This window comes from Notamacropus eugenii, chromosome 1 (assembly GCF_028372415.1).
Source record: "Notamacropus eugenii isolate mMacEug1 chromosome 1, mMacEug1.pri_v2, whole genome shotgun sequence".
In the NCBI taxonomy this organism is placed as follows: domain Eukaryota; kingdom Metazoa; phylum Chordata; class Mammalia; order Diprotodontia; family Macropodidae; genus Notamacropus; species Notamacropus eugenii.
The window spans coordinates 150,888,766-150,914,583 of NC_092872.1; the positions used below are offsets into that span (position 1 = coordinate 150,888,766).

The window sequence follows — 25,818 nt, forward strand, 5'->3', positions numbered from 1 at the left end:
TTAGTGTAAAATGATGATTTTGAGAGTTTATTAAGGAATATAGGATTTTCTTTAGTTTAGATAGCATCTGAAATGGACCTAGACTCATCCTTTTTGAGTTCTTGAGTCAGCTTTTTAGTTTTTTCTATCTTCTTTCTTGTTGCTAGCTGATGCTTCTTACCATTGTCACTGTGCCTGCTTCTAGGAAACTCTTCTTCAATCAAACAAAAAGCATTTTAATAACTGTCTAGTATGATCCATGTACTATGCCAAGTACTGTGCTAGGCACTTGGGATACAGACACAAAAATAAAACTATTCCTACTCCAAAAGGGTTTAAATTCAGTTGGGTCAGGTTAACATGTACGTATATAAATATGTACAGAAAAAAAGATAGAAAAATTTATGAGATAATTTAAGAGAAAGAGCAAATTGGGGGTGTTGGATAAGATTTTTGTAGGGAGTGGAGTCAAGATGGAGGTGTGAAATGAGCATTTTTTTCTTTGCTCTCTTATCACACTCCTCTAAACAATTTAAAAGCTGTCAGATTGAATTTTGAATGGGAATACCAACAAAAAGTCACAGTGAATCATTTTTCCAATTCAGGGCAGCACAGGAAGACAGGAAGAGAGGTCTTTAGATTCTGGGTAGGGGCAGACCAGGTGAACCTTGGACATGATGACAGCAATAGCAGTAACACCCAGGGACAGTAAGGGTAGAACACCTGATTAAAAAGACATTCCAAGGGATGGACCCCTGTGTGCTAACACTGAGTGCAGGATCAGGCAATATTAGGCAGCTCTGCTATCTGTTACCTAGTTCTAGGTCACACTTCCAAGGTAGAAAGGAACAGTTGTGGTTGCAGGGGAGCAGGGGCCCTACCTATGTAAGGACAAGAGCACAGATCAGGAGGGCAGTGACCAGAAAAGCCTTTTGAAGGAAGAGGGATTTCATGAGATAGATGTGAGAAGGGAATATGTTCCAGGCATGAGGTGGTCAGAGCAGCAAAGGCAGAGAGACTGGCAATGGAGTGAGTGCCCTGTGTGAGAAGCCAAGACAAGGCCAGTTTGGACAGACCATTGAGTGTGAGAAGGGCAAAAATGTGTAAGAGTAATGTATCCCGGTGCTAGTGTAGGGTCTAATTGATGGTCTGAGGGCTATGTAGATTTTGTGAGATTTGTTGGTTAATAGGATGGAGAAACTAGAACTGGAAGGGATCTCAGAGACTTGTATAGTCTAATATCCTCACTTTACTGGCCCTCAAAATGGTCTGCTTAGTGCCCAGTTAGTGTCAGGGATGAGATTTTAACTTCTGATTCTAGGAATAATTGCCTTCTACGTCATGTCATGGTGGTTTATAGGTCTTATTTTTGTTTACTTCTTAAGGCAACTAGGTGGTACCATAGTGCAGAGCCATGGACCTGGAATCACAAAGACCAGAGTTAAAATTTGGCCTTGGACACTAGCTGTGATACCCTGGGCAAGTCACTTAATTTCCCTATACCTCAGTTTCATCAACGGTAAATGGAGACAATAACTATAGAGTTACAGTAACTGTGAAATGGAGACAGTAGCTCCCTGGGCTGTTGAGAGGATCAAATGAGATAATGTTTGTAAAGTGCCTGGCATAGAGCAAGTGTTACAGAAACGCGTATTCCCTTCTCTTCCTCCTGATTCTTTATGTTCTGGAAGACGTCCTCAGTACTTATAAACACTTTTGCATACCTTGAATAAAAGATACTCTGTAGACATAAGTAGCAATCTCTCAGCTTTCTCATGCTTTACCTGGCATTGTTAGGTTATGGTTTAATTTGCAGTTGTTTTGTGTTTTTTTTTTTTTTTTTAAGAAAAAAAAACTTGGCAAACCCAAACATGAATATATTCCTTTGGTTTATTGTAAACATTTCATATTAGTGATGTAATCTAATATAATCTTGAAATTAATCAGTATTGATTCTTTGCAATTCATAGGAAACTGTGGCCACTGATTTACTACTAATGTAGCTGTTCATAACCTTTCAAGTAACAACACAATTATAAATCCAAAGATAATTTTAGCTGTCTTCCTTCTATTCTGGGAACACATCAGGTACTTGAGGCAGGTGTTGTTTGAGGCAGATCTGATATTTAAACTTCAGGGACAGGGGCTGTAACTGCAATTTCAGTAAGAAAACTCCCTTGACCAGTGCAGATAAGCAGTTGTTCTGTAGTTTATAGGGTACCAAGAGGTTAAATAACTTGCCCAGCCATTGTGTGTCAGAGTCAAGACTAGGTCTTCCTGGCTTTTAAGGCCAACTTTCTTTACACTTTCACAGCATTGGGAGTACAGAGAGAGGGACAGTCCCCCTGTGCTTGAAGAGACTGTTTTATTTGGGGGTTGACTGGGGGCTGGGAAAAAATAGTTGCATGTTTCCAAATAAATGTAATACAAGATAAAGTTTGACTAGTGCTAAAGAGAGACGTTGTGCTGTAGTGAATTTTTGAACATGATAATTCAGAAAATTAATTTAAGTATGTTAGGTATGTACATCATGAGAATGGTGTCTCAACTTTGAAGTGATTGAGTCACCTGTGGCTTACTGAGCTCTACTTGAAGATATACAAAGCTGTGGGAAAAGATCTAGGAGTTTCTAGAGAACTGCAAGCTCATTTTGAAATTATTGTGATATGTTGCTATCCGTCATATTATTAAGAGAGACCCAATGTCCAGATTGAAGGAGATGATAACTCCTGTTATGATATGCCCTTGATCATATCACATGTGTAGTAAGTTCATTTCTGAGAACCACAGTTCAAGACAGACAAGTTGTATCTGGTCCAAAAGAAGGCACATAGATTTAGATCTAGAAGGGGCAGACCTTAGAGGCCATCTAGTCAGATGCCTTCATTTTACACATCAGAAAATTCAGGTCCAGAGAGGTTATACAGGGTTTCTCAGGGCTTACAACTGGTAAGTGGCAAAGCTGAATGGATGGAAAGAATTTAAGGTGTTTAGCCTAGAGAAGAGGAGATCATTGGTACTTGGGAAAAGAATTGGGTGTTTATGATAGCAGTCTGCAAGTAAATGCTGTTGAAACAATTTTTTTTTTAAACTAAAATACGTTATCCTTTCTAGAATCATAGATTTTCCAGGAGGCTTACATTTTCTGAGGTGGTCAGAGAAGATGGAAATCCATGTGTGAATTTTCCGTATGCCTGAAGATGACCTTTCAAAATGCCAAAGCTTATTTTCTTTTTAACAATTTTTGATGAAAACCTTTCTAAAATTTATTGAATCCTTCCCTGCAATTATTAATAAAAACAATACAACTTACCTTTTTTAAAAAATTTAATTAATTTGTCTTTAATTTTCAACAGTCATTTCCACAAATCTTAAATTTTCTCCTCCTCCTTCTTCTCCCTTCCTTCCCTGAGATGGTATGCAATCTTTATATGGGTTCTACACATACATTCTTATTAAACACATTTTCACATTAGTCATGTTGCATAGAAGAATTAAAACAAATGGGAGATAACATGAGAAGAACCAAGTCAAAACAAAACATAACACAAGAGAAAATAGTCGGCTTCATTCTGTGTTCCAATTCCATAATTCTTTCTCTGGATGTGGATGGCATTTCACCTCGAGTCCTTTGGAAATGTTTTAGGTCCTTGCATTGCTGTGAAGGGCTTGGTCTGTCAGAAACAATCCTTGCACACTGTGGCTGTTCCTGTATACAATGCTCTCCTGGTTCTGCTCATTTCACTCAGCATCAGTTCATTCTGAAGTCTTTCTGTTCTTCATTTCTTATAGCACAATAGTATTCCATTGCATTCATATACCACAACTTGTTCAAGCCATTCCCCAGTTGATGGGCATTCCCTCAGTTTCCAGTTCTTGGCCAGCATAAAAAGAGCTGCTATAGATATTTTTGTACATGTGGGACCTTTTCCCATTTTTATGCTCTCTTTGGGATACAGTCCTAGAAGCGCTATTGCTGGGTCAAAGGGTATGCGCATTTTTGTAGTCCTTTGGGCTTACCTTTTTTAAAAACAAATTTTTCTTGATTTTTTTTTTTTTTACACCAAGCTGGTTTCCCCCTTCCCGGAGAGTTACCTCATATAACTAATAATATATTTAAAGGAAAGAAAGAGAGAAATCAAGAAAGCTGATCACGAAAGTCTGAAATTGTGTGCATTATATGATACCTACGATCCTTTCATCTTCACAAAGAGGAGTGGAGGGGGTTACTTCTTTGGAGACTTGTTTGTAATTTAGTAGTATCCACTTGTGATTGCTTTTGTGGTTTACATCGTTATAGTCATTGTACATACTGGGTTTTGTTGGGGGTTTTTTTGCTCTGCTTATATCGTTGCATCTGTTCATGTTTTCTGTGAGTCTTTATATTCATCATATTCATTGTTTCTTATAGCAGTTATATTTCATTTCATTTATATACTATGTCTTTCAAGACAGGCACGTTTGTGCATTCCCCTAAATCCCCTCAAGCCTCAATGGGGGTTGAGGCCAACATAGATTACCTGCAAGGCTTGATGGGGGCCAATCATAGCACCCTACCGTTCCAGCTTGTGCACTCAAACCTAAGGTTCCCCACCCCTTGACTGGTGCCCACCTGGCTTCATAGGGCGACAGACAAAGAAGGCATATTGCTGTCAGTAGCCTCACAAGTTTGCATCACCTCATCCTTGTATCTCACTGTGCAGTCACAGTGGAGGTTTATATCATTTATCATTATATAATGATGTACAAGAGTGGTGTAGATGTTTGAACCATGAACATAGGAGCTTATATCGAATAGCTGGAAACGAGATTCTTATGGCTGTGGATTCTGGGAATCTGAATTCTAAGAAATAATTACAGAAATCCACTTTATACTCACTAAAATCCACCTTACGTACAGTGTGTTTATAAGCCTAATAGTGGAATCTCTGGGTCAGAGTGTTTAGACATTAGTCACTTTACTTACATCATATTAAATTGCTTTCCAAAATGGTCATGTTGATTTACAGGTCCAAAATAAGGAGGGAATTATGATTTTTATAGTAGTGTTTATGATATGTGTGATAATTCAAGATTCTCAAGAATTGCTTTTTCTAGCTTGTAATGCAGTGCTCGCAGTCACGGCCTGTGTACCTTAAGTGAAGCGAATCAAAGGCTGTTGAACCTGTTCCATCACAGAGCTCTGGTTCTGTGCCTGTGCCCTAGGGAAGATGCTTACTGCCCCCCAAGACTTGACTCCAGAATTGTTGTGTTGTGGGATTTGTGGGTTTCTCACTGGAAACCGCTCAACCATTGTTTGTTATCCACCTTCCCCCTTCCCTTTCTATTTAATTTATATTATCTGCCTTCACTTCAACAAGGTAGAATTCTGATCAGAATTCCTGTTTTGCAAATCTGTTCCTCATAATGAAACTAATTACTTAAATGGCTACTTGATTATTAGCACTTGGTCTCCGGCCTGCTGTTTTGTCATTCTCAGTTTAGAGACTGGCTCAGTAAAATCCTATTAACATTCATTGATGTCAGAAGTTTTTCAGGGGTAGAAGTAGGAGCTCTCCAGTACAGGGAGAAGGGACAGGAGCCACTGGACCTTTTTCCAGAGTCCCAGCTCATCAGTTTGGCATGTTCAATGGTTGCGCTCCAATAGGCTTTTGATAAATGGCTACCTGATTACTGGCTCCTTTATAGCAGTGTTAACAGAATTTTTACTGAGCCAGTCTCTTCCCTGAGAAGAGTGCTGCATGAAGCAGGCCTAGAGACCGGAGTGCCAGGAATTAAGTGGTTTAATTAATCAGTTTCAGAGTGAGGAATGTTCTCTTAACAGAAGTGAAAGCACAGGTTTTGTACTTAAATCACCACTAGGGAAGGTGGATTATAAGCAGTTATTTAGTGGTTTCCCACAATACAGTAATTCTGGAGTCAAGTTTTTGGGAGTTGTGAGCACCTCTCCTAAAGGACAGAGCCAGAGTCTGTGACGGGAACACATTCTAGAGTCTTTGACTCCTGCATTCACTGCAGTAGAAGGATGCCAGTGATTGTGAGCCTGACTCCCAAGCTGCAAAAGGCAATTCTGCAAAATCTCACCTACATATCATTGATTATTATAAAATCGCAGTTCCCTCCACAGCAGAGACTGACTTTCTGCTTTTATTTGTATTCCCAGTGCTTAGCACAGTTATGGTACATGGTAAATGGATAATAAATACTTGATAACTAACCTCCAGGTTGTTTTGATTTGCATTTTTCTTATTAATGATTTATAGCATTCCTTAATATGGTTATTAGTATGTAATTTTTATTTTGAGAACTTTGTTTATATCCTTCAACCATTTGTTTGTAGATAAATTAATTGTTTATCTTGCATAGCAAACAAACCCTTACAGAAATTTGGTACATTTTTTTTCCCATTCGAGCACTTCTCTATAATTTTGTTTGTGCTTTAACTTTTCAGTTTTGAGTAATCAAAGTTATTTATTTTATAATTGCCCTTATGTTTGGTTAAGAATATAGCTCCTACACAAAGCTGTGAAAGTTAAATGATCATTTATATGATATATCATATAATGATAAGATCATGTATTCATTTAGAAAATGTTAGGGAATTTGATATAAAATATTTAAGCCTAATTTCTGCCAGACTGCTTTCTAGCTTTCCCAGCAGTTTTTGTCAGAAAGGGAGTTCTTGGCTAAGTAATTTGATTTCAGGTTTATGGAGCATTGGGTTATTGAGGTCATTGTTTCTGATTTTCCTTTATCCATTTTCTTCTGTTGATGCACCTGTCTATTTTTTGACCAAGACAAAATGGTTTATGATTGCTATTTTGAGATCTAGAAGTTCCATTCCCTCTTCATTCCTTTTTATAATCTCTTTCATTTCTAAAAATGAGTTTTGTTATGATAAATTATCACTTAGATAATTTGATTGGTATAACGTTAAAAGTATAAATTAGCTTTAGTAATAGTGTTATTTTTTATTATGTTGTCACAGTTCAGCCATGAACATTGAGACAATGATTCCTCTAGCAATTTTTTTAGGAACGTTTTGTAATTGAATCTATACAAGTGTCTTGTGTGCTTTGTTAGATTGATCCTCAGTATTTTTCTTTTGCACTTTGTAGTTACTTGGAATTGGCTTCACTTTCTATTTTGCTTTCCGAATTTTGTTATTATATCCTAAAGCTTTGATTTTGAGGGTTAGTTTTGTAACTTGTGAATTTACTTTGTCTTGATTGGTAGGTGTCTTTGCCTCTTCCCTAGGATTTTCTAAACTAACTGCTTTCATCAGTGAGTAGGGGTAGTTTTATGTCCTATCTTTATACCTTGAATTTCTTTCTCTCATCTTAATGCTATTGCCCCATTTCTAGACTGACATCAAGTTACAGGGTGGAGAGTAGACATCCTTGCATTATCCCAGTATTTACTGGGAAGGCTTTGAATATGAAGCTTGCTTTTGGTATTAGGTAAATAACTTTTTATATTTAAAAAAAGATCTAGACCTGTACTTTATAGGGTTTTTAGCATAATTGAACACTGTACTTGTTCAGAGGCTTGTTCCATGTTTTTCTCTGCTTCCTCAAAATCAGGTGGTTTTGAACAGTTTTACTTTTAATGTGATTGTGTTCATTGTTTTCCTAATGTTGAAACATTCTTGTCTCCCTGATTTAAATTCAGCTTGGTCATAATGAATGATTTCTTGAATGAATTGCTATAGTTTGTTTGACAGGATTTTATTTGATTTTTTAAAATCAGTTTTGATAATATTGACTTGTTCTCTTTTTAAGCTTTACTCTTTTTTGATTTAGATATTAGGATTATATTTGTCTTATAAGAGGAATCTGTTGGCGCACTTTTATCAGTTTTTAAGAATGATTTATGTAGTATTGGCACTAATTGTTTTTTTTTTTCAAGGTAGACTTTTCCTCTGAATACATCTTAATGTAGTCATCCTCAGCATCCTGGAGCTTTTCATTGTTGTTAGTTCTTATTCAGTTAGTTTTATTTCTTTTTCTGAGATAGGATTATCTGAGATGTCCATTTGGTCTTCTCTTCCTTTGGGTTTTTTCTATTTTTGATGATATTCCTCTCTTTCTTTTGTGTTTTCAACTTGGTTGGCAATACATAAAACTCAGGGAAATTCTGATGATTCTGTATCTTCAGGTTTTGTTATTTCACTTTGTTTGCGATTTTGTAAATTTGACTTTTTAATCAGATTGACTAAAGATTTATCACTTTTGTCAGTCTTTTCATAGAACCATCTTTTAGTTTTACTTCTTTATGTAGGTAATCTTTCTCCTTAAAATTTAATGTCTCCTCTTTTGTGCTAATTTTAGGGTTTATTTGTTGACTTGCTAACTTATTAAAAACTTATTCACATAATTTTTCTTATTTTACTTAACAATACATGTTTTTTAACCATTTGTGACTTTCTAAAATTTATTGCATATTTTCCTGCACTTATTAACCAGAAAGTACTGAATGCAACCTAGCTTTTAAAAAAAAATTGTGTTAGATCAGATATTTCTCATGTGTCACCAAAATTTTCACATAAAGTACATATCCCCAAAACAGTTAAGTAACATTGCCTAATGATAATGTACTTGTGCTTGGTATGAGGGTGATGGAGGGGGATGCATAATTATCATAACTCCTCTGAAACCAAGTTTGCCATTGTGTTTAATTTGTATACTTACAGTGTTTTCATTCATTGTAGTCATACGTGTATTCTTTTGGCTCTGCTTTCTGTGCTCTGAATCTGTTCATTCAGGTATTCTCAGTTGTATGAATCTGAATTTAGAATCCCTGAATTCTTCATATTTGTCACTTTTTGGCTGCACAATAGTGTTTCGCTACATATTTGTTGTAGTTTGGTCATTCTTCAAGGAATTAGGTAGGTATTTGCTACTGTAATATATCCTGCTGTGAGTATTTTAGTTTATTTAGAACCTTTCTTTCAGTAGTTAACATCTTTGGGGGCATATTGGGAAGTCGTGGGATTACTGGATTTCACATGATTCCAAATTGTTTTCCAGAATCATTGGATCAGTTGCCATCCTTACCACCAGTCCAGTAATGTGCCTGTTTGACTGTCATCCCTACTTGGTCATGTAGCACATTGCAAACTGGGATACTAAAAGTCCAAATATGGTTATAGAAATCTGGAATGATATTTTCTGTTTTTCGTTTGTTCGTTGGTTTCTTTTCATTATGTGCTTAGAAGCCTTCAGGAGGATTTGGTGTAGGTTGACCACTCATTAAACTTTCTGTAAATTCATTTTTGCCTTTGCCATTTTTTACTATTTCAGGAGGCAATACGCTCACTCATCCACTGTCCCCTATGAGATTTTACAAATTAATTGATGTTCTATGTTAGTAATGCCTTTGGCTGCATATGGATCTACATGGAAAGGGATCAAGTGTTTTGGGGCGCTAAGGTAGCTTGTGGGCACGGGCTCTTTTGTTCTCCTTATTGCAGCGATTTATTTAAATTTGTCAAACTTCACTAGGAAATGATAGGTTTTTTTTTTCTAATAGTTTTCCATTTTTCAGTATCACTAGATGTCCCACACTGTCTTTATCATTTTTTAAATTTCATGTTGATTTTGATCTTTGCTTTAACAAGTCTACAGTCTAGCTATACAGAGACAGCTGGGTCTGAAAATAACTTCCATATCAGTAGCCAGTTGCATTACTGCCCTTTAAACTGCACTTTTCATTTTTTTATGCTAGGAGGGTGAGGGGTCCTCTTGCCATACACATAATTATATTTAATGCCTTTTTTTTTTCCAGGAATTTGCCATTAGCAAAAATATACAGCTGGGTGATGAAAAGGGCTTAAAATTTCCTTCTGTTTGGGACTGGGCTCTTCAGTTTACAGCAAAAGATCGCACCCTTTTTAACAATCCCTTGTACATTGGAAAGAGTGCACCATGTGTACAAAATGGGTCAGTGAAATCATTTAAGCGGACAAAGGTAATTATGAAAACACATTGAAAACGCAGACCTTTAATAACTGCATCCGTTTTGTTTAGTTTAAAATCAAAAAATATGATGAAATACAGCTACACTTTGTGGCTTTGCATACATACAACATGGTGAATGGGAAGAGGAAGAGAAGAAGCTTTCCTATAACATCTACTTTGTGCCAGGCACTATGCTAAGGGTTTTACAGGATCCTCACAACAACCCTGGAGCTCGGTACTATTATTATCTCCATTTTACAAATGAGAAATTGAGGCAGACAGAGGCTAAATGACTTGCCTGGGATCACACAGCTAGCAAGTGTCTGAGGCTGGATTTCAGCCCAGGTCTTCCTGACTCCAGGGCCAGTACTTTGTCCACTTATGACACTGAGGATTATAGAGGGGAAGTGACTTGCCTAAGGTTATACAATTTGTCACTAGAGTGCCAGTTTTTAAGCTCTGATCCTCTAGTCTGTCCCCTTCTGCTGCGCTGCAAGAGTATACTTAAAATCTTAGCAGAGGTTTTCTGAAAATATTTTCTACTGAAATTGCCTCAAGTTCTGATTTTTCTTTTTTCAGTTACTCATTTTATATGAAGTTAAAAAAGAAAATTTGAGTCAGTGCGGTATTCTAAAGGAAGGAAATCAAATGGTTTAAAGATGTTTGAAGCCAAGATTCCCTCAACTTCATGTGCTAATTTAATTCAGCTTATTTAAAAAACTTATGCCTTTGAATCACAATTATTTTTGTGAATTAGAAAATAATCTGCATGTGAAATCTCTTCTTCACACAGAAAAACTATAGCTCTACATTGAGAGGAATGCCGCCTTCCTTTAAAAATGGGATCATCAGTGACCAAGATGTGCTTCCAAGGAGAAATTCACTAATACTGAAGCTGAAGACAGACCTTCAGCAGCCAGGCAGCCAGGGCACTGAGGTGGAGCAGTACTTTAGAGACTGGTTTTCAAAGCCTGCTGACCTGCACGGCGTAATTCTGCCCCGCCTCTCTGGGATACACGTAAAATTGTGGAAACTCTGCTACTTCCGTTGGATTCCAGAGGCCCAGATTAGTAATGGCGGCTTCATTACAGCATTTCACAAAGTGTCTTTACTGGCAGATGAAATAGATATGCTCAGCAGGAGTCTTCGACAGTACAGGAGTAGTTCCACACAAGCTAGCTCTTCAGAACTGGATCAGAGTAGGATGTACTTTAATGCAAATGGTCTAAATGATACATCAGGGACACCGGAGTTTCTTTCCTCTTCATTTCCATTTTCTCCTGTGGGGAACCTTTGCAGAAGAAGCATTTTAGGAACACCATTAAGCAAATTTTTAAGTGGTGCCAAAATATGGTTGTCTACTGAGACTCTAGCAAATGAGGACTAAAAAGTAGTATTTTCTGAACATTTGGGAGAAAATGGTAAATCTTTTTCCTCCAAGTTAACACTGCTAACTGTGGCATCTGAAGCTGTAATAATTTTATATATGAGAGTAATAGTTGAATTTTGCACAAATATTTAAAAGTAAACTGAATCATGCTTCAATCGCACAATTTTTAAAGTAGGCATAAACTTTGGTTTTGATTTTTTTCTTTCCCTGAATTTTATAGGTCTGGCTTATTTTCAGGTGACCCGCAAACAAAAATTTCAATTACTAATTTAGAGGATGAATATGATTATGCTAATCAGATTTTTTTTTCCTCTGCATCTCTTTTTCAACCACCAAACAAGGTTTCTCTGATTAGCAATTCAAGGAAGCAAAAGCAAATATTTTAAAAATCCAGAATAACCATATAATATATTGCCAAAAATAAGTTGACAAGTGTGGGAGCAAAACTTTGAAACTAAGCTTTAGTGTTTCTATATTTACATACTTCTCTACTTACATTATCTCTAATTGGTTTCAGCTAATGCTTATATTAGTGCACTGTGACCATAATTTATTTTTCCAAATCATCTTGTTAAATAAAGAATCTTTAGAACAGGGTTTTTAAATTTTGTGAACTTCCCTTTACTACATAGGAACTAACTTTAAAATGATATGCACTGTTAATCGTAAAATGTTTGCTGTAGATAATATAATTATAGCCTTAGAAGTGCCTTTAATTGAAATGAACTTTAAAATATGTATATTACACAGTGAAATGTAATTTCATTTTAAAATAGGATGTTAAAATCCTAATGTGAATTGTAAACATCATTTTCGTATTCAGATTCATAAGACAAACTGGAAATCAGCAAAGCCATTATTTGGACCTTTGAACAGCACAGAGCATTAAGTGCCAGTATATAGAATGCCTTTGAAAGGGTCATTTAAAATGAACCTTTATTTAGAATGATCTTGGCAGAAAGATCTAATTTCAGCTTGAGTAAGTCATTGTCACAGAATGAAGTATTTCTTTTTCTGTTAAGCTAATTGTTCATTTTTATGTTGGGAAAAATTCAGAATATACTGTGAAGTTCAAATGTTGGTTTTTCCCTTTGGAAGGAATATCTGCTATTCTAAGGAAAAGAAAGTATTTCACTGTGTGCGTCACTGACATTTTGATAAATTTAACTTTTGATACATTTTTTTGATGTCTTATTAGAAAAATTCAGATCACCTAGTCAGATAACGGGTCTAAATAGTCAACAAAGGATAAACAGACTAGGACACAAGAGCTCTCAGATGCTAATGCTAACTTTGAGCAGAGAAGAGAGAGCCTATTTTCCTATGTGCAACTATTTTTGTCAGAAACATTGGGAAAAAAAGGGACAGAAGTGAAGGAGGATTATGGAAATAAGGACACACAAGTGCACTTCCCATGGGGATATTTGGTCCAGCCCCCTCATTAAACTATTGTAATATGCACATGTTCATTGCAATAGCATTAATACCCCAGCCTTTCTAGTAGTGGCTTAAACCTTAGCCAAAGACATGTTCAAGTTGAAGCTTTGCTTACAAGAGTTCCAATATAGGATCCTGATTTTGAGGGGGTTTTTCTACACCTCCCTCTCCCCCCATTCCCAGTTTAAAGAATTGTATTCTTAAAAAGTAGCCAGATTGTTTACAGTTTCTTAAACTGCCAACTCATGTGGATCTTCAAAAATTTGACTAAGTAAAATAACCAACTAGTCAGTATATTTCACTTTGAAAAAGTGATTACTGCCCAGAAACAATAAATTTGTGTTTTTTTTAAAGGTTTTCTAAGATTGTGTTGTACCTGTATATTTAATGAGTAGCTATTGTTTCTATTTGATGAATAATTTGCCTTTTTACAAAATGTTTTGAATGGTTATTGCTTCTTTGAGAGGTGTTTTTATAACTTGTCTTGAGAATTTTGTCTTGTTTATAAAGTCAAGGTTTTGCTAACCTGTGGCATATAAAATTAAGGGTTACTTTGTGTATATTGGAACCTTTTTTTAACGTAAACATTTGTAATAGCTCATTGATTGAAAGTCCGTTCTTAGTCCCTTAAAGTGCTATAGATTTCCTTTTCATTTGTTTCAAGCTGCTTCATTGTTAATATAGTATATAGTCTGTTATGAATTCAAACATTGGATTTAACTCATTTTCTACAGTTGTCTCCCCTTATTACCCACACAATTCATCGCTTTTAACTTTAAAAAAAAATTTACAAGTTTTAAAATTAGGTACTAATATTGATTTACAAAGATAGAAAAATCTTTATATAAGCTTATTTTTATATCATTTTCTAGTGAAAATCTGCATTGGGTGTTATTGGTCTGTTACGATTATTGTGCCATATTGTACACAAAATTAACAACTGCTGAAATTTTAAATCCTGGCAGTTAGAGTGGGTGAAACAAAGCTTGTACTTAGCTACTGCTCAGCAAAAAAGGATGCGATTGCAGCTACAGGACATGTACTGTACCAAAGAAATCGGTAATGGTGCCAACGTACTTTCAGTGATATTACTTAAACATGTACAGTGCCTGGCCATTTATTCTCAGATGGAAATTTATATGAAAACCAAAAACGTTTCTAACCTTTTATTAAAGTAAAAGATGACTTTTCCTAATTAACAGGTGAAAATTATTCCATAGATCTTTTAGTTACAGTAACTGCTCATTGCAGTAAACTCAGTTTTGTAAAAATTGACATTAAGTGAAATCTGAAACCTTTGTGCCTAACAATGACTGTTACTTGAGTTAAGTAGGATTTGGCAGGAATATTAGAAATCTTGTCAGTACGGTGATGAATGTGAAGGAGATCTTGATTATTGAATAAAGTTTTTATCTTTCCTCAGTGATTGTTGTATTCAATATAGAATCATCCCTTTGTCACATGCATAGAATCCATTTGAGTAGTTCAAAGACCTAGGCAGTTTGGCTACCTTACGTAAACAATCTCAGATATTTTACTATCATAAAATGATAAATTTATATGGATAGCATTAACTCTTTTCTAGTTGTTTGGGATATGATTAATCATTAACCTCAAGCTTGTATGTGCCTGTATGTCATGGCCAAGTCAAAATCTTAATTCTTTACTTACAAATATTTTTGAATGCCTGTTTGTGCAAGGGGCTAATATAAATGAGGCACCTGAAGGCAAGAGAATTTTAATTACTTACCAAGGTAATATTATCTAATCTTAGTAGCAGAGCTGGGACTTTTGTGGGATCTGGTTTTTCCCCATACTATTTTTACAAAAATCCAAGTCTGAAATGAAAGCTTTTTTTCATTTTTAAAAATTTATTTAATACATAAACGATAATATCAGTTAATTTTTTTTAAAACCTTGCCATTAGGGGCAGTAGTATTGCTTTTAGAATAATAACTTACAATTGAAAATTTGATCTTTGTACATATTAATAAGTAGTTTGGAGTCTTCTAGAAGTAAACTACCACATTTGGAGGAACTTAGAGCTAGCTCTAAGGATAATAGGTGACATTGTTATAGTTTGCACACACCTGTGCGAGGTAGACACTTCAGATTTCATTATCCTTGGTTTTTTTCCTTTGGATTGAGTTTCCAAGACCAAAGAATGAGTCACAGGCCAGCGTGCTGGCTATGAACCACTCACCACACTTCGCTAGGCCAGTCCTCAGAAGGCAGTCTGTCCCAGGACTGTCTTTCTGAGGTTATTATTAACATAGTATCTGAGAGTCCAGGACACCTCCCATTCCATGAGGAGCAGAGGGGGGATTGTTGCCTATTTTTTGTTGAGACTCAGAAATGGTCACTAAGCTGGAGTCAGGTTTCTGCTGACTCCATGTTAACTATCCATTAATTATTCTTTCATTTGTATGTCAAGCAGCCAGAGAAGGCCTCTAAGTAGATCATTAGTATGTTTGAATTTTGTGACATTGTGGGGGAAAAGCCACATTCTACCTTTATGACAAAATATAAGATCAACACTGTTGCTTGTGCCTATTGCACATTGAACTGATGGGGAAGGTATGATTTTTTTTTTTAATTAACATTTGTATGAAAATACAGAAAATCTTGTATATGTGTGTGGATAATTCCTGAGCTTGCTCACTGTGCTGACATAAGCCTTATTGGTATAGGGATACTGTGCTTAAGCGCTCAGGGATACTAAGGCAAAGATACAGTTTCTGCCCTTGAGTTCACATTCTAATGGAGGAGAAACATATAAGTAGGCCAATACTACTTGAAAGTAGAGATCCTGGAAGAATATGAGGCATAAATTAGATAGGAAGAAGCTATTATTAAAAGCTCTAAATGCCAAACCAGAGTTTATATTTGACCTTGGACATAACAAGGACCTCATGCTCAATGAGCAGGGGTGGGGGGGATGTGTTCAGACTTACACTTAGAAAAATCACATTGGCAACTCAGTGGAGGTTATATTTGAGTGTAGGAGAGACCAGGCAGGGAGACCAGTTAGCTATTGCAAATCAAAACCAAGCTAAGCTGCTAGTAGAAAATGGAGTTAGGTGGGAGAGATGCCAGTTGACCTAACTGATCAAATGAAATTGTATGGAGCAGAGAAAAGGGTCCAGGACAGAGCTCTGGAAGACAACTATAGTTACTGGGCATTACCTACAGAAAATCCAGCCAAGGACACTAAGAAGCCATCAGACAAGCAGGAAAAGCACCGAGAGAGCAATGTCATGAAAGCCTCATGAGGAAAGGGTATCTAGAGTGATCAACAATGTTAAATGCTACAGAGAAGTAAGGATCAAGACAGAAAAATCCAATTAACTTGACAATTAAGACAAATGGCTAACTTTGGAGAGAGCAGTTGTAGTTGAAAGATGAGGTCATAAGCCAAATTGCACAGGGTTTATCAGAGTAAGAAATACGGCACCACTAAAGGCAGACAGCTCTTCAAGGAGCTTAGTTACAAAAAGGAAGATAGAATAGCCACCTGGAATAGGAAGATCAAGACAGGATTTTCCAAGGGAAGGACATGCTTGTAAATAGCAGGCAAGGAGCCAACAGATAATGGAGACTGAATTTAAGAGTGGGGATGATTAATGGAGGCAACCTGTTGAAGTCTGGAAAGGAAAGGATCAAGAGTGCATGTACAAGAGCTGGCTTTGGCAAGAAGGGCCAGAGCGAAAGAGGACCTGATAGTAGAGGAAGATGTCTGAGTGATGCGAGATGAGGCGGAGGGGAGAAGGGAGACTTTCAGCAAATAGCCTCAATATGCAGTATTACAACCTTGCTCCATGAAGCAAGAGTTCTAATGGTATCAAAGCAAGCAAGTGTGATTCAAAAGTGGAATATGTCTAAAGCAGTCAGCATAAAATTCTGTGAAGTACATGCTTTTAGAGAAGAGAAAACTAACATTCGGAGAGCTTAGATGAAGGTACAATAACTCACCGCCATATTCTCTAGATTGGCGTACAAATCTGACAATGGATTGAAAAAAAGGAAAAACTACTGAAGTGTTTGATTAATATATGTGTCCCTATTACATATTATTAAAATGAGCCCTTAAACTTGGTAACGGAAACAGTCAGACTTCAGCATGTAAAATGAAGCAGTAACATTTTAATCTTTCGGAAGGAAAAAAAACCAAAACAGCAGCAAGTGACAAAACATGACCCGGATTCTGTGATCTCTAGCTGAGGCATTTGCTCTTAGCTCCAACTGCAACCACATGGCAGACTTCTACTTGGGCTCCCAGCTGTTGCAGCTCATCCAACCAAACCATCTGCTTGTGGGAAAGACGATCATTGGGCCCTTTAACTTCTACCAACTAGAAGAAAAAAACATTGAAATGTGATGAATGCTTTCAGTGAATAGCTGTCAAAATTCCTAACATTTATCAATAAGGCAAGGTTTTTGCTGGTTTTTACCAACTGCAAGTGTTTGTTTTTTAAAATAACCATTCAGGTGCTCGCTTCGGCAGCACATACACTAAAATGGGAACGATCCAGAGAAGGTCAGCACGGCCCCCGCGCAAGGACGACACGCAAACTCGTGAAGCATTTGTTCCATATTGTTTTTGGAACTCTTGAAACTATTCAGTATCTGGGTACTGGGTGGGATTACACACACACACATGCACACACAGAGACAGAGTGCACAGAGTGAATTGAAGAGGATGGGATCATATCTTTAAAAAATGAAATCAAGCAGTGAGAGAGAAATATATTGGGAGGAGAAAGAGAGAAATGGAATGGGGCAGATTATCTCATAAAAGAGGCAAGCAAAAGACTTTTTAGTGGAGGGATCAAGAGGGGAGGTGAGAGAAAAACATGAAGTCTACTCTCATCACATTGCACTAAAGGAAGGAATAAAATGCACACTAATTTTGGTATGAAAACCTATCTTACAATACAGGAAAGTGGGGCATAAGGGGATAAGCAGGGTGGGGGGGAGGATGGAAGGGAGGGCATGGGGAGGAGTGAGCAATTTGAGGTCAACACTCATGGGGAGGGACAGGATCAAAAGAGAGAATAGAAGTAATGGGGGACAGGATAGGAGGAGGGAAATATAGTTAGTCTTATACAACATGACTATTATGGAAGTCATTTGCAAAACTACAGATATGGCCTATATTGAATTGCTTGCCTTCCAAAGGGAATGGGTGGGGAGGGAGGGAGGAAGAGAAGCTGGAACTCAAAGTGTTAGGAACAACTGTCGAGTATTGTTCTTGCCACTAGGAAATAAGAAATACAGGTAAAGGGGTACAGAAAGTTATCTGGCCCTACAGGAGAAAAGAGAAGATGGAGACAAGGGCAGAGAGGGATGATAGAAGAGAGAGCAGATTGGGCATAGGGGCAATTAGAATGCTCAGTGTTTGGGGGGGGAGGGGATAAAAGGGGAGAAAATTTGGAACCCAAAATTTTGTTAAAATGAATGTCAAATAAATAAATAAATACATAAATTTTAAAAAAAAACAAAATAACCATAAAGTTAAAAATTGTTTTTACATGCAGTGGGAAATAAAGCATACGGGCAATGGGGTATAGAAATCTATCTTGCTCTCCAAGAAAATAGAGGGGAAAGGAGGGATAAGAGAAGGGGAGGGTGACAGAAGAAGACTGGGGGAAGGGCTGATCGGGATGTGTGCTGTCTTGGGGTGGGCAAAGGAGAGAGATGGGGAGAAAATTTGCAACTCAAAAGTCTTTCTTGTGGAAGTGAATGTTGAAAACTAAAAATAACCATTCAAAAGGCATCCTTCCTTTGCTACATAAGTTCATAAGTTAAGATGACCAAGAAAATACTTAACAAGACAAGAATTTTCTTGGGAAGGACAACAAGGGGAATCTCATAACCCAATTTATCTCCAAATGTAAATTAACAGGTTTGCAACAATAATTGTTGAAGAAATTCAAGTTACAAATCTTAGGATAAGAGTGCTATGTGATCCCATTATTAGACATATGCCCTAAAGAGATCAAAGAAAGAAGGAAATTCGGATCCATCTGCACAAAAATATTTGTAGAAAATTTTTTTTTACAGCAAAACAACAGCAAATGGAAACAAAGTGGGCATTTACCAACTGGTGAATGAATGGCTGAATAAAATACATCAATGTGACAGAATATTGAGAAATGGTTCAGGAAAATATGGAAAGGCTTGTATGAATTAATGCAGAATGAAGTGAACAGAGGCAGGAGAATATCGCAGACAATACCTACACCACTGTAAATAACTATGAAATACATAAGTACTATGACCAATGTGATGACTAATTGTGTCTCCAAGAGTTATGTGATAAATCATGCTGCCCTCCTCTTGGCTGGAGAGGCACAAGGAGGATGGAAATCTGGGAGGGCTTTGTTTTGGAGAGGGGGAAGAATTTTACAGGAGGATTGTAAACAAAAGCTGTTATGATTTTGGGTATTAAAATTATCAGTAATTCCCATTCAGTATTCCGAAGGTAAACTGAAAGAAATGTTCATATAATTAGAGAATGTCTTTCAAGTTTTACCGGAGCTCACCTTAAAGTGCTTGCTGGAGGTATTCCATACAACCAGGTCCGGGAGACCCCCTCTGTGATGCCGAAGGTCTGTAGCTAGTAGTCTACAAACGCCGCTTAAGAAAGGTCCTCCAAAACAGGATACCAGGTCCTTTAAGGCAAAACATGAGCTTCTTTAATCTGTTCTTGTTGTCCTTTAAAAAATCAGTAAGCACTGGTAGTCTTAGGACACATGAAAAGTACCATGTTAATCCCAACTCATTTGTAACCCAAAATAAGATCTTTTAAAGGAAATAATTTCATTAAAGGAAAACATACATAAGCATACAATAAAAAGTACCATGGCATGTTAGCTGGAAAACAATTTCAGAATAAGGAAGTCCTGGGTTCAAGTCACCTCTGATATATGCCGGCTGTGTAACCCTGGGCAAGTCAATGTTCCTCTTAGTAGATCAGGCAACTTTCTAAAATGATAACTGAAAGACTTTCATTGGTGAAGGGAATTTTTTCACCACCAATTCCCTATGCCAATGAAATCATGGATCCAGAGTGGGGAAAACACACTGAAACATGGTACCAATTATATGCTGCTCTCAGGTTTTTTTATATGAGCCAGATTTGGGGTTTATAGGCAGAAAATACAGTAATCATTCTTAGCCTATCCAATGAGCACTCTAAACACCAGAAATACAGCTAGGAATTCTGGCTTCTGAAACAAGTGTAGGTGTGGGTGGATAAAGACCATGAAGTAACTACTGGAGTAATAGAAGGCCTTCGGGTCCCATTTCCAATGAACTGGCCTTTACTTTTATTGCACCATAGGTGGCTTTGAGGTGCTACTTGATGCGGGAAGGGTAGTCCAAACTGCACTTCTATATTATAATCAATGACTTACACCCTCCCTCCCCCAGATGACAGACAGAGGATCCAATAGTAGGGGCAGGCAAAGTGGTGGAAGACTCAAGTCTGGGATGTTGCAAGAATGTGCAAAATCCAGCAGTGAACCTCCACCCAGGGTCTAGAAGAAGCTAGCAACTTGGATGGATGCCAGGTAAGGGAACAAGGGCAGCCATACTATAGAACCAGGGGTCACGGCATAGTGTTAGAAAAAGACTGTGACATATAGGGGCAGGAAGCTGGAGGACCTCAAGGGAAAGAAGCAAACCCTTTTAAATTTTGGCACCTTGGGGCAAAGTTCTAGTCACCTTGTCCTAGTTACGGCTTTGCTAAACACATCAATCAGTTAATCAACACACACTCATTACACAACTATTATATGCTAGGCACTGTGGATAGAAGGACAAAGAAAGAAAATCATTCCAGGCCCCAAGGAGCCTCCGTTCTACTTGGGGCTAGAAGCAGTGGGAGGGGGAGAGGTGAAAACGCATGAGTATGTGTGTAACATGTATGTATGTATATACAGAATAAATACCAAATAAAAGGCAGTTTAAAAAGACAGGGCACTAGCACTAGGGAGAGGAAAAATCAAGGCTTCATTTAGAAGAGAGTTCTTGAGCTGAGTTTTAAGGAAAGTAGGGGATTCTATGATGTGGAAGGGAGGAGCAGAAAGAGGGACTGAGGAATTTATAAAGGAAGACTGGAGTAGAGTGTCGTGTGAAAAACAGAGAAGAGGTCAGTTATGCTGGACTAGAGTGAAGGAAGGACAGTAGAGTTAAGCTGGAAAGGTTGGTTGTGGAGGATTTAAAAGCCAGGCAGAGGAGGTTCTATTTTATCCCACAGGCAAAAGAACCACTAGAATTGACTGAATAGGGGGAGAAACAGGGTCAGATTTCCACTTTAAGGAAAATCACTTTGGCAGCCACATGGAGGATGGAGGATCAGAATGTGGAAAGACCAAATATAAGGCCACTGCCAAAGTCCAGGTGAGAGGTAATGAACACCTGAGCCAAGGTGCTGGTCAGGGGAGTGAAGAGCAGGCATCTGATGGGAAAGATAGTGTAGATGCTGAAAGGCAAGATTTGTTACCAGACTGTCTACGTGGGGTGAGAGAGAACAAGGGGCGAGGATGATGCTGAAGTTAGTGAACTTGGAGAACAGGGGGAAAAAAGAAGATGGTGCTGCTGAACTAAAGAGGGATGTGTTGTTTTGTTTTGTTGTGTTTTAGGGGGGTGGAGAATTCTGTTTTGGACATAATGAGACAAAAATTTCTCTAGGATAGCCAACTTGAAATGTTGAGTTGGCAGTTCATGATACAAAACTGGAGCTCAGGAAAGAGAATGTGGCTGGATATATACATATATGTGTGTGTATATGTATGTGCATGTATATGTGTGTACACATACACACACACAAACACACACAGATCTATGAGTCATCAACCCAGAGATGACAAACCCATGCCCAGAGATTCTCCAATGTTAGCAAAAGAAAATTCTACTGTATCACACAGGGTTTGAACTGTGTTTACAAGCTGGTCTTAAAATTCTATGTTCTCACATAGATACTATACATCATGAAATTCTTACTTCCTATTTTTATTTGTTTAGTTTGGTGCATAGCTATCTCAAACTTTTTAAGTCAATGTTTTTGTTTTTATGAAGCATTACCAAAAATGTCCATGATCTAATTTAATAACTGAAATTTATGTAGAAAAATAAATGCTATTATATGCATCTAAATCATGATTTTACAGAATTATATTATGTACACTAGACATCAGGTGATAAAAAGAAAGTCAAAGGTTTTAGCGTAAAGTCCCAATTGCAGAGGGTCATGATCTCCCACCTGCATATGACTTCAAAAAGCATATGATAACACTTAGGAAATTCAGTAATCTAGAAAACAGACATAAAACAAAACTGGTTCCCCAAAGTATCTGAACAAATTTTTAAATGACAAAACAATAAATAGTTATTAAGAGAAACTGAGATATGTATAACCTTAAGAGTTGATGTCAGTCGTGCCTTGCAACAGCACTTCCCTTGAGGTTTTTGCTAATAAAAGAATGTTGGGTTAAACAGACAATGAGTCCAACCTAATCTAGACATACCCTGTGCTCCCACTAGATCAAATATGTTTTCCTTGCCTTTAAGCTCAAGAAAACATATAAAACATTAGCAGACAATATATTTTACTGGCTTGTTCTTTTAAATAAAATTTTTGCTTTAGCCACTTTTCTGTCCTACCTCTATCCGCTCTGCATGGAAGGAGAATCCTGTAATGTTGGTTTTATGTTTTAAGGGAGGGTCTGGAGAAGAAAGTGAGGCTGGTGACTCTGCATAGCCTTCCCTCATTTAAATCATCACCTCCCTGAAGTCATGATCCTTTTAGAGAACAAACAGCAAATAACCTCTGTGAGTAGTAGTAGGAGCTGGCCCACTGGGGACCAAACTGGAACTGACCAGTTGGGTAACATTCCTTTCCTTTCCTTTCCTCCTTCCCTCCCTCCCCCTTCCTTCCTTCCTTCCTTCCTTCCTTCCTTCCTTCCTTCCTTCCTTCCTTCCTTCCTTCCTTCCTTCCTTTCCTCCTTCCTTCCTTCCTTCCTTCCTTCCTTCCTTCCTTCCTTCCTTCCTTCCTTTCTTCTTACCTGCAGGTGGCCTGCCCAAAGTAACATAAATTTTGATGACTGAAACCATGCAAGATATGTTGGGATTTACAGGCTAGATTTCTTTTCTTAAGGACCAAGCCTTAAACCCAAATCACTCTGGCTCTCAGAAACTGGCCAACAGTAGGTTCCAGGCCAAGCCCCATCTGGTCATTGTTTGGGCCTTGATTGGCTCAGAGTGAACGTAAATGGCAATTCTTTCTGTTTTGGCCAGAAATCCACAGGGTCTCTCCCTCCCAGATGAATTTTTTTTTTTTTTGACTAGGTGAAAGAGGCCATTCTCTGCTTCATTTCTTACCTAGCCTTCAATGGGCAAGGCCTCAGTCAAACTTAGACCTTTTAAAGACCTTAGCTTAAAAAGGTCAAGGTCTCCCACTGCATCCTGGGCCATCTGTGGTTGACCTGATCTCTAGCTTGCTACTTACTGGACCAAGATAGCTCTGGAGGAGAAAATGAGGCTGATGATTCTGCATAGCCCTCCCTCACTTCAATCCAACTCACCTGCATGTCATGGGGCTACCTCCCTGAAGTCACGGTCCTCTTAGAGAACAAAGGACAAACAACAAGGCAAGAAGGAATCTAGAAATAGTATTAGGAGCAGAAGCAGTACAAGAAGCAATGCTAGAAAATCAAGAAGGCAGTTAAGAGTTTCTGACTGCAGGTGCTGGGCTGGATAAGTGCAGTGAGAAGCTGGTTGATTCAGGGATGGAAGGAGACACTCCGATAGCCCTCCGTTGTCAGAAGGTGCTCAGCAGAAGCTGCCCCCAATCTATTTGGGAGAGATTTTCTGGTCAGCCTTTGGTAGGATGTCAGACACCTCCCCTTTACCTGTGCTTGCTGAAGAGAAGAGAACCTGTCCCAGCTGACTCCTGAAGCCACTTTGCCCTCCTGAGCCTCCCACACATTTGCAATCCACTCTTTCAGAGTCTCAGGAGAAGCCTTGTGAATCATCTGGAGCCTGGACTCAATAGCATCACGTCTGTTTTCATAGAAGCTGTCTGTGTACAAATCCAATGGGAAAGCCTGCACAGAAATGTAAATATGCTCTGTAATATGGTGTCTAACTGGAATTGGAGAAATTTTCAAAGCTGTCAAGTTTTTAAAGGTCAATTTAAATAAAATGTCATTCTCATCTAAATCTTTTTTCTTAAAAGGTGATGCACCCATAACAGATGATTGTGTAAAAGCAATTTGTGATGCTAATTTTTTATACCTCAAAAGGTATTTTAGGCTAAATAATGAGAGCTTAATAGGTACCCATATGGCATATTCTGAATTCATAAGATTTAAGATTAATTTACTAATAATTTGGAATTCAACATAACAATTATTTAAAATATCAGTGTGATAAATATATAGTATGAAATAGCATGCTATAGTATAGTATAGCAATGATATATAGTACAATAAAATAATTTTAGAATATCAAAAAATTTAAAGTAAATGTTTTCAACCCTCTATTATATATGAAACTAAATAGCAAAAATGAATTATTAGAAAAATTGCTTAAAGATTTATAAAAATATCTATAAATACCTGATAGGAATTTCTAAAAACATCTGGTATCCCATCCATGAAAATGATGTCCCATAGTAGAAGGCTATACAGAGTAATAAATGTGGACCCTTCCCCATGAATACCTAGAGCAAAAGTCATATTTTGATTTGTACAAATAAAATGGACATCTGGCAAAGTTTAATTTCTTCCTTTAAAATGACTGCAACAAAATCTGAACATTTACCAAATGCTGAGTTTTCAAATTAGTAACAAATGTTTTTGAGGACTATCACAGTATAAAAATACATTATGTATTGGTACTGCCATTTGTTTATGGAAGGGAGCTTGGTTAAGAGAAGCAAAATTTATTCCTGGGATAATTAAAAATCCTTTTTTTCAGATATTACATCTCAAAGATCTAGTGGAAATGATGCAATTTGGGGCTGCTGGGAACCCGGAAACGTCAGGGTACAGGGAGGTATCTGAAGGGAAGGAATTCACACACTCCAACCTTCTTCCAGTCTGTCAACAGAAGCAGGCAGGGTTCCTCGTGGACCTGCAACTTAATGGGGGTGAGACTGATGCTTATTTACAAAAAGGAGAGTGAAAGGATCTGGACAGGACTCAAGAGTGGTATGTAGTATGGGATTTGCCAGGTGTAATAGTGAAAGGTGTATTATGTAGTCTGGGGTGGGCCAAGAGCAACAGTGAAAAGGACTGTCAAGTTTAAGCTAGGTGGGCTGGGGTGGGTCAGCTGCCTTGGACAGAGGCCAGTGATCTGGGTTGCTGAAATGCATGGGAAAATTCAGGGACTAGACTGCTTTAAAAAAACATGGACTTGTCCTTTTAGGGATCCAGGTCCCATCATCCCATTAGAAATACATGGAAAAAGTGTTGATAAGTAATATACAGAAACTCTCAATAGTAAAAGCAAGGCAAAGCAAAGACACAAGATGCAGAATCTGATCCCTAGTGAGTAGAAATTGGAGAGAAGGGAGAGGAAGACACAGAAATGACCAGAAGCTGGATTCCCATCACTCCAGATAATAGATAAAGATATTTGCTATGTGTTCTCAGAAGATTAAAGGCAAGTATGTAAGCAACTGGCCTCACAGTCAGTAACATTTATTAAGAGTCCCACTATGTGCCTGGCTCCCTGTTAAGCCCCGGGGAGGCAAAAAAAAAAAGAGACAAAAACAGTCCTTCCCCAAAGAAACTCAAAGTCTAGTGCAGGAGACAAGTAAACACGTATGTATAAACAAGCTATATACGGGATAAAAAGGAAATGATTGAGAGAAGGCATTAGAATTATGAGGGACTGGGAAAGGATCCCTGTAGAAGATGGGATTTTAATTGAGACTTCAAGGATGAGGAAGGAAAGCATTCTGGACACGGGGGACAGCCAGATAGAGCCCAGTCAAGAGATAGAGTGTACTGTCCATGGAACTGCCAGGACGCCAGCGTCAAA

At 37.7% G+C, this 25,818-nt stretch overlaps 2 protein-coding genes and 1 non-coding gene across 4 annotated transcripts in view; 2 read left to right on the plus strand and 1 right to left on the minus strand.

Annotated features, from left to right (window-relative positions):
* MTMR10 (myotubularin related protein 10) overlaps positions 1-14,187 on the plus strand; it is an 80,805-nt gene extending 66,618 nt beyond the window's left edge. For both annotated transcript variants that reach the window (XM_072616626.1, XM_072616633.1), the window contains 2 exons: positions 9,766-9,948; positions 10,732-14,187. In XM_072616626.1, coding sequence (XP_072472727.1) covers positions 9,766-9,948; positions 10,732-11,325 — 777 coding nt within the window. In that variant the 3' untranslated portion in view covers positions 11,326-14,187. The remainder of the gene's footprint in view (positions 1-9,765; positions 9,949-10,731) is intronic.
* A 2,701-nt stretch (positions 14,188-16,888) lies between these two features.
* FAN1 (FANCD2 and FANCI associated nuclease 1) overlaps positions 16,889-25,818 on the minus strand; it is a 39,508-nt gene continuing 30,578 nt past the window's right edge. The window contains exons 11-14 of the mRNA XM_072616672.1: positions 24,390-24,493; positions 23,682-23,876; positions 19,311-19,439; positions 16,889-17,116 (exon numbers count right to left, since the gene is read on the minus strand). Coding sequence (XP_072472773.1) covers positions 16,979-17,116; positions 19,311-19,439; positions 23,682-23,876; positions 24,390-24,493 — 566 coding nt within the window. The 3' untranslated portion in view covers positions 16,889-16,978. The remainder of the gene's footprint in view (positions 17,117-19,310; positions 19,440-23,681; positions 23,877-24,389; positions 24,494-25,818) is intronic.
* On the plus strand, positions 17,254-17,364 carry LOC140521758 (U6 spliceosomal RNA). Its single transcript, XR_011973060.1, has one exon. It is a non-coding gene; the product is annotated as a U6 spliceosomal RNA (small nuclear RNA).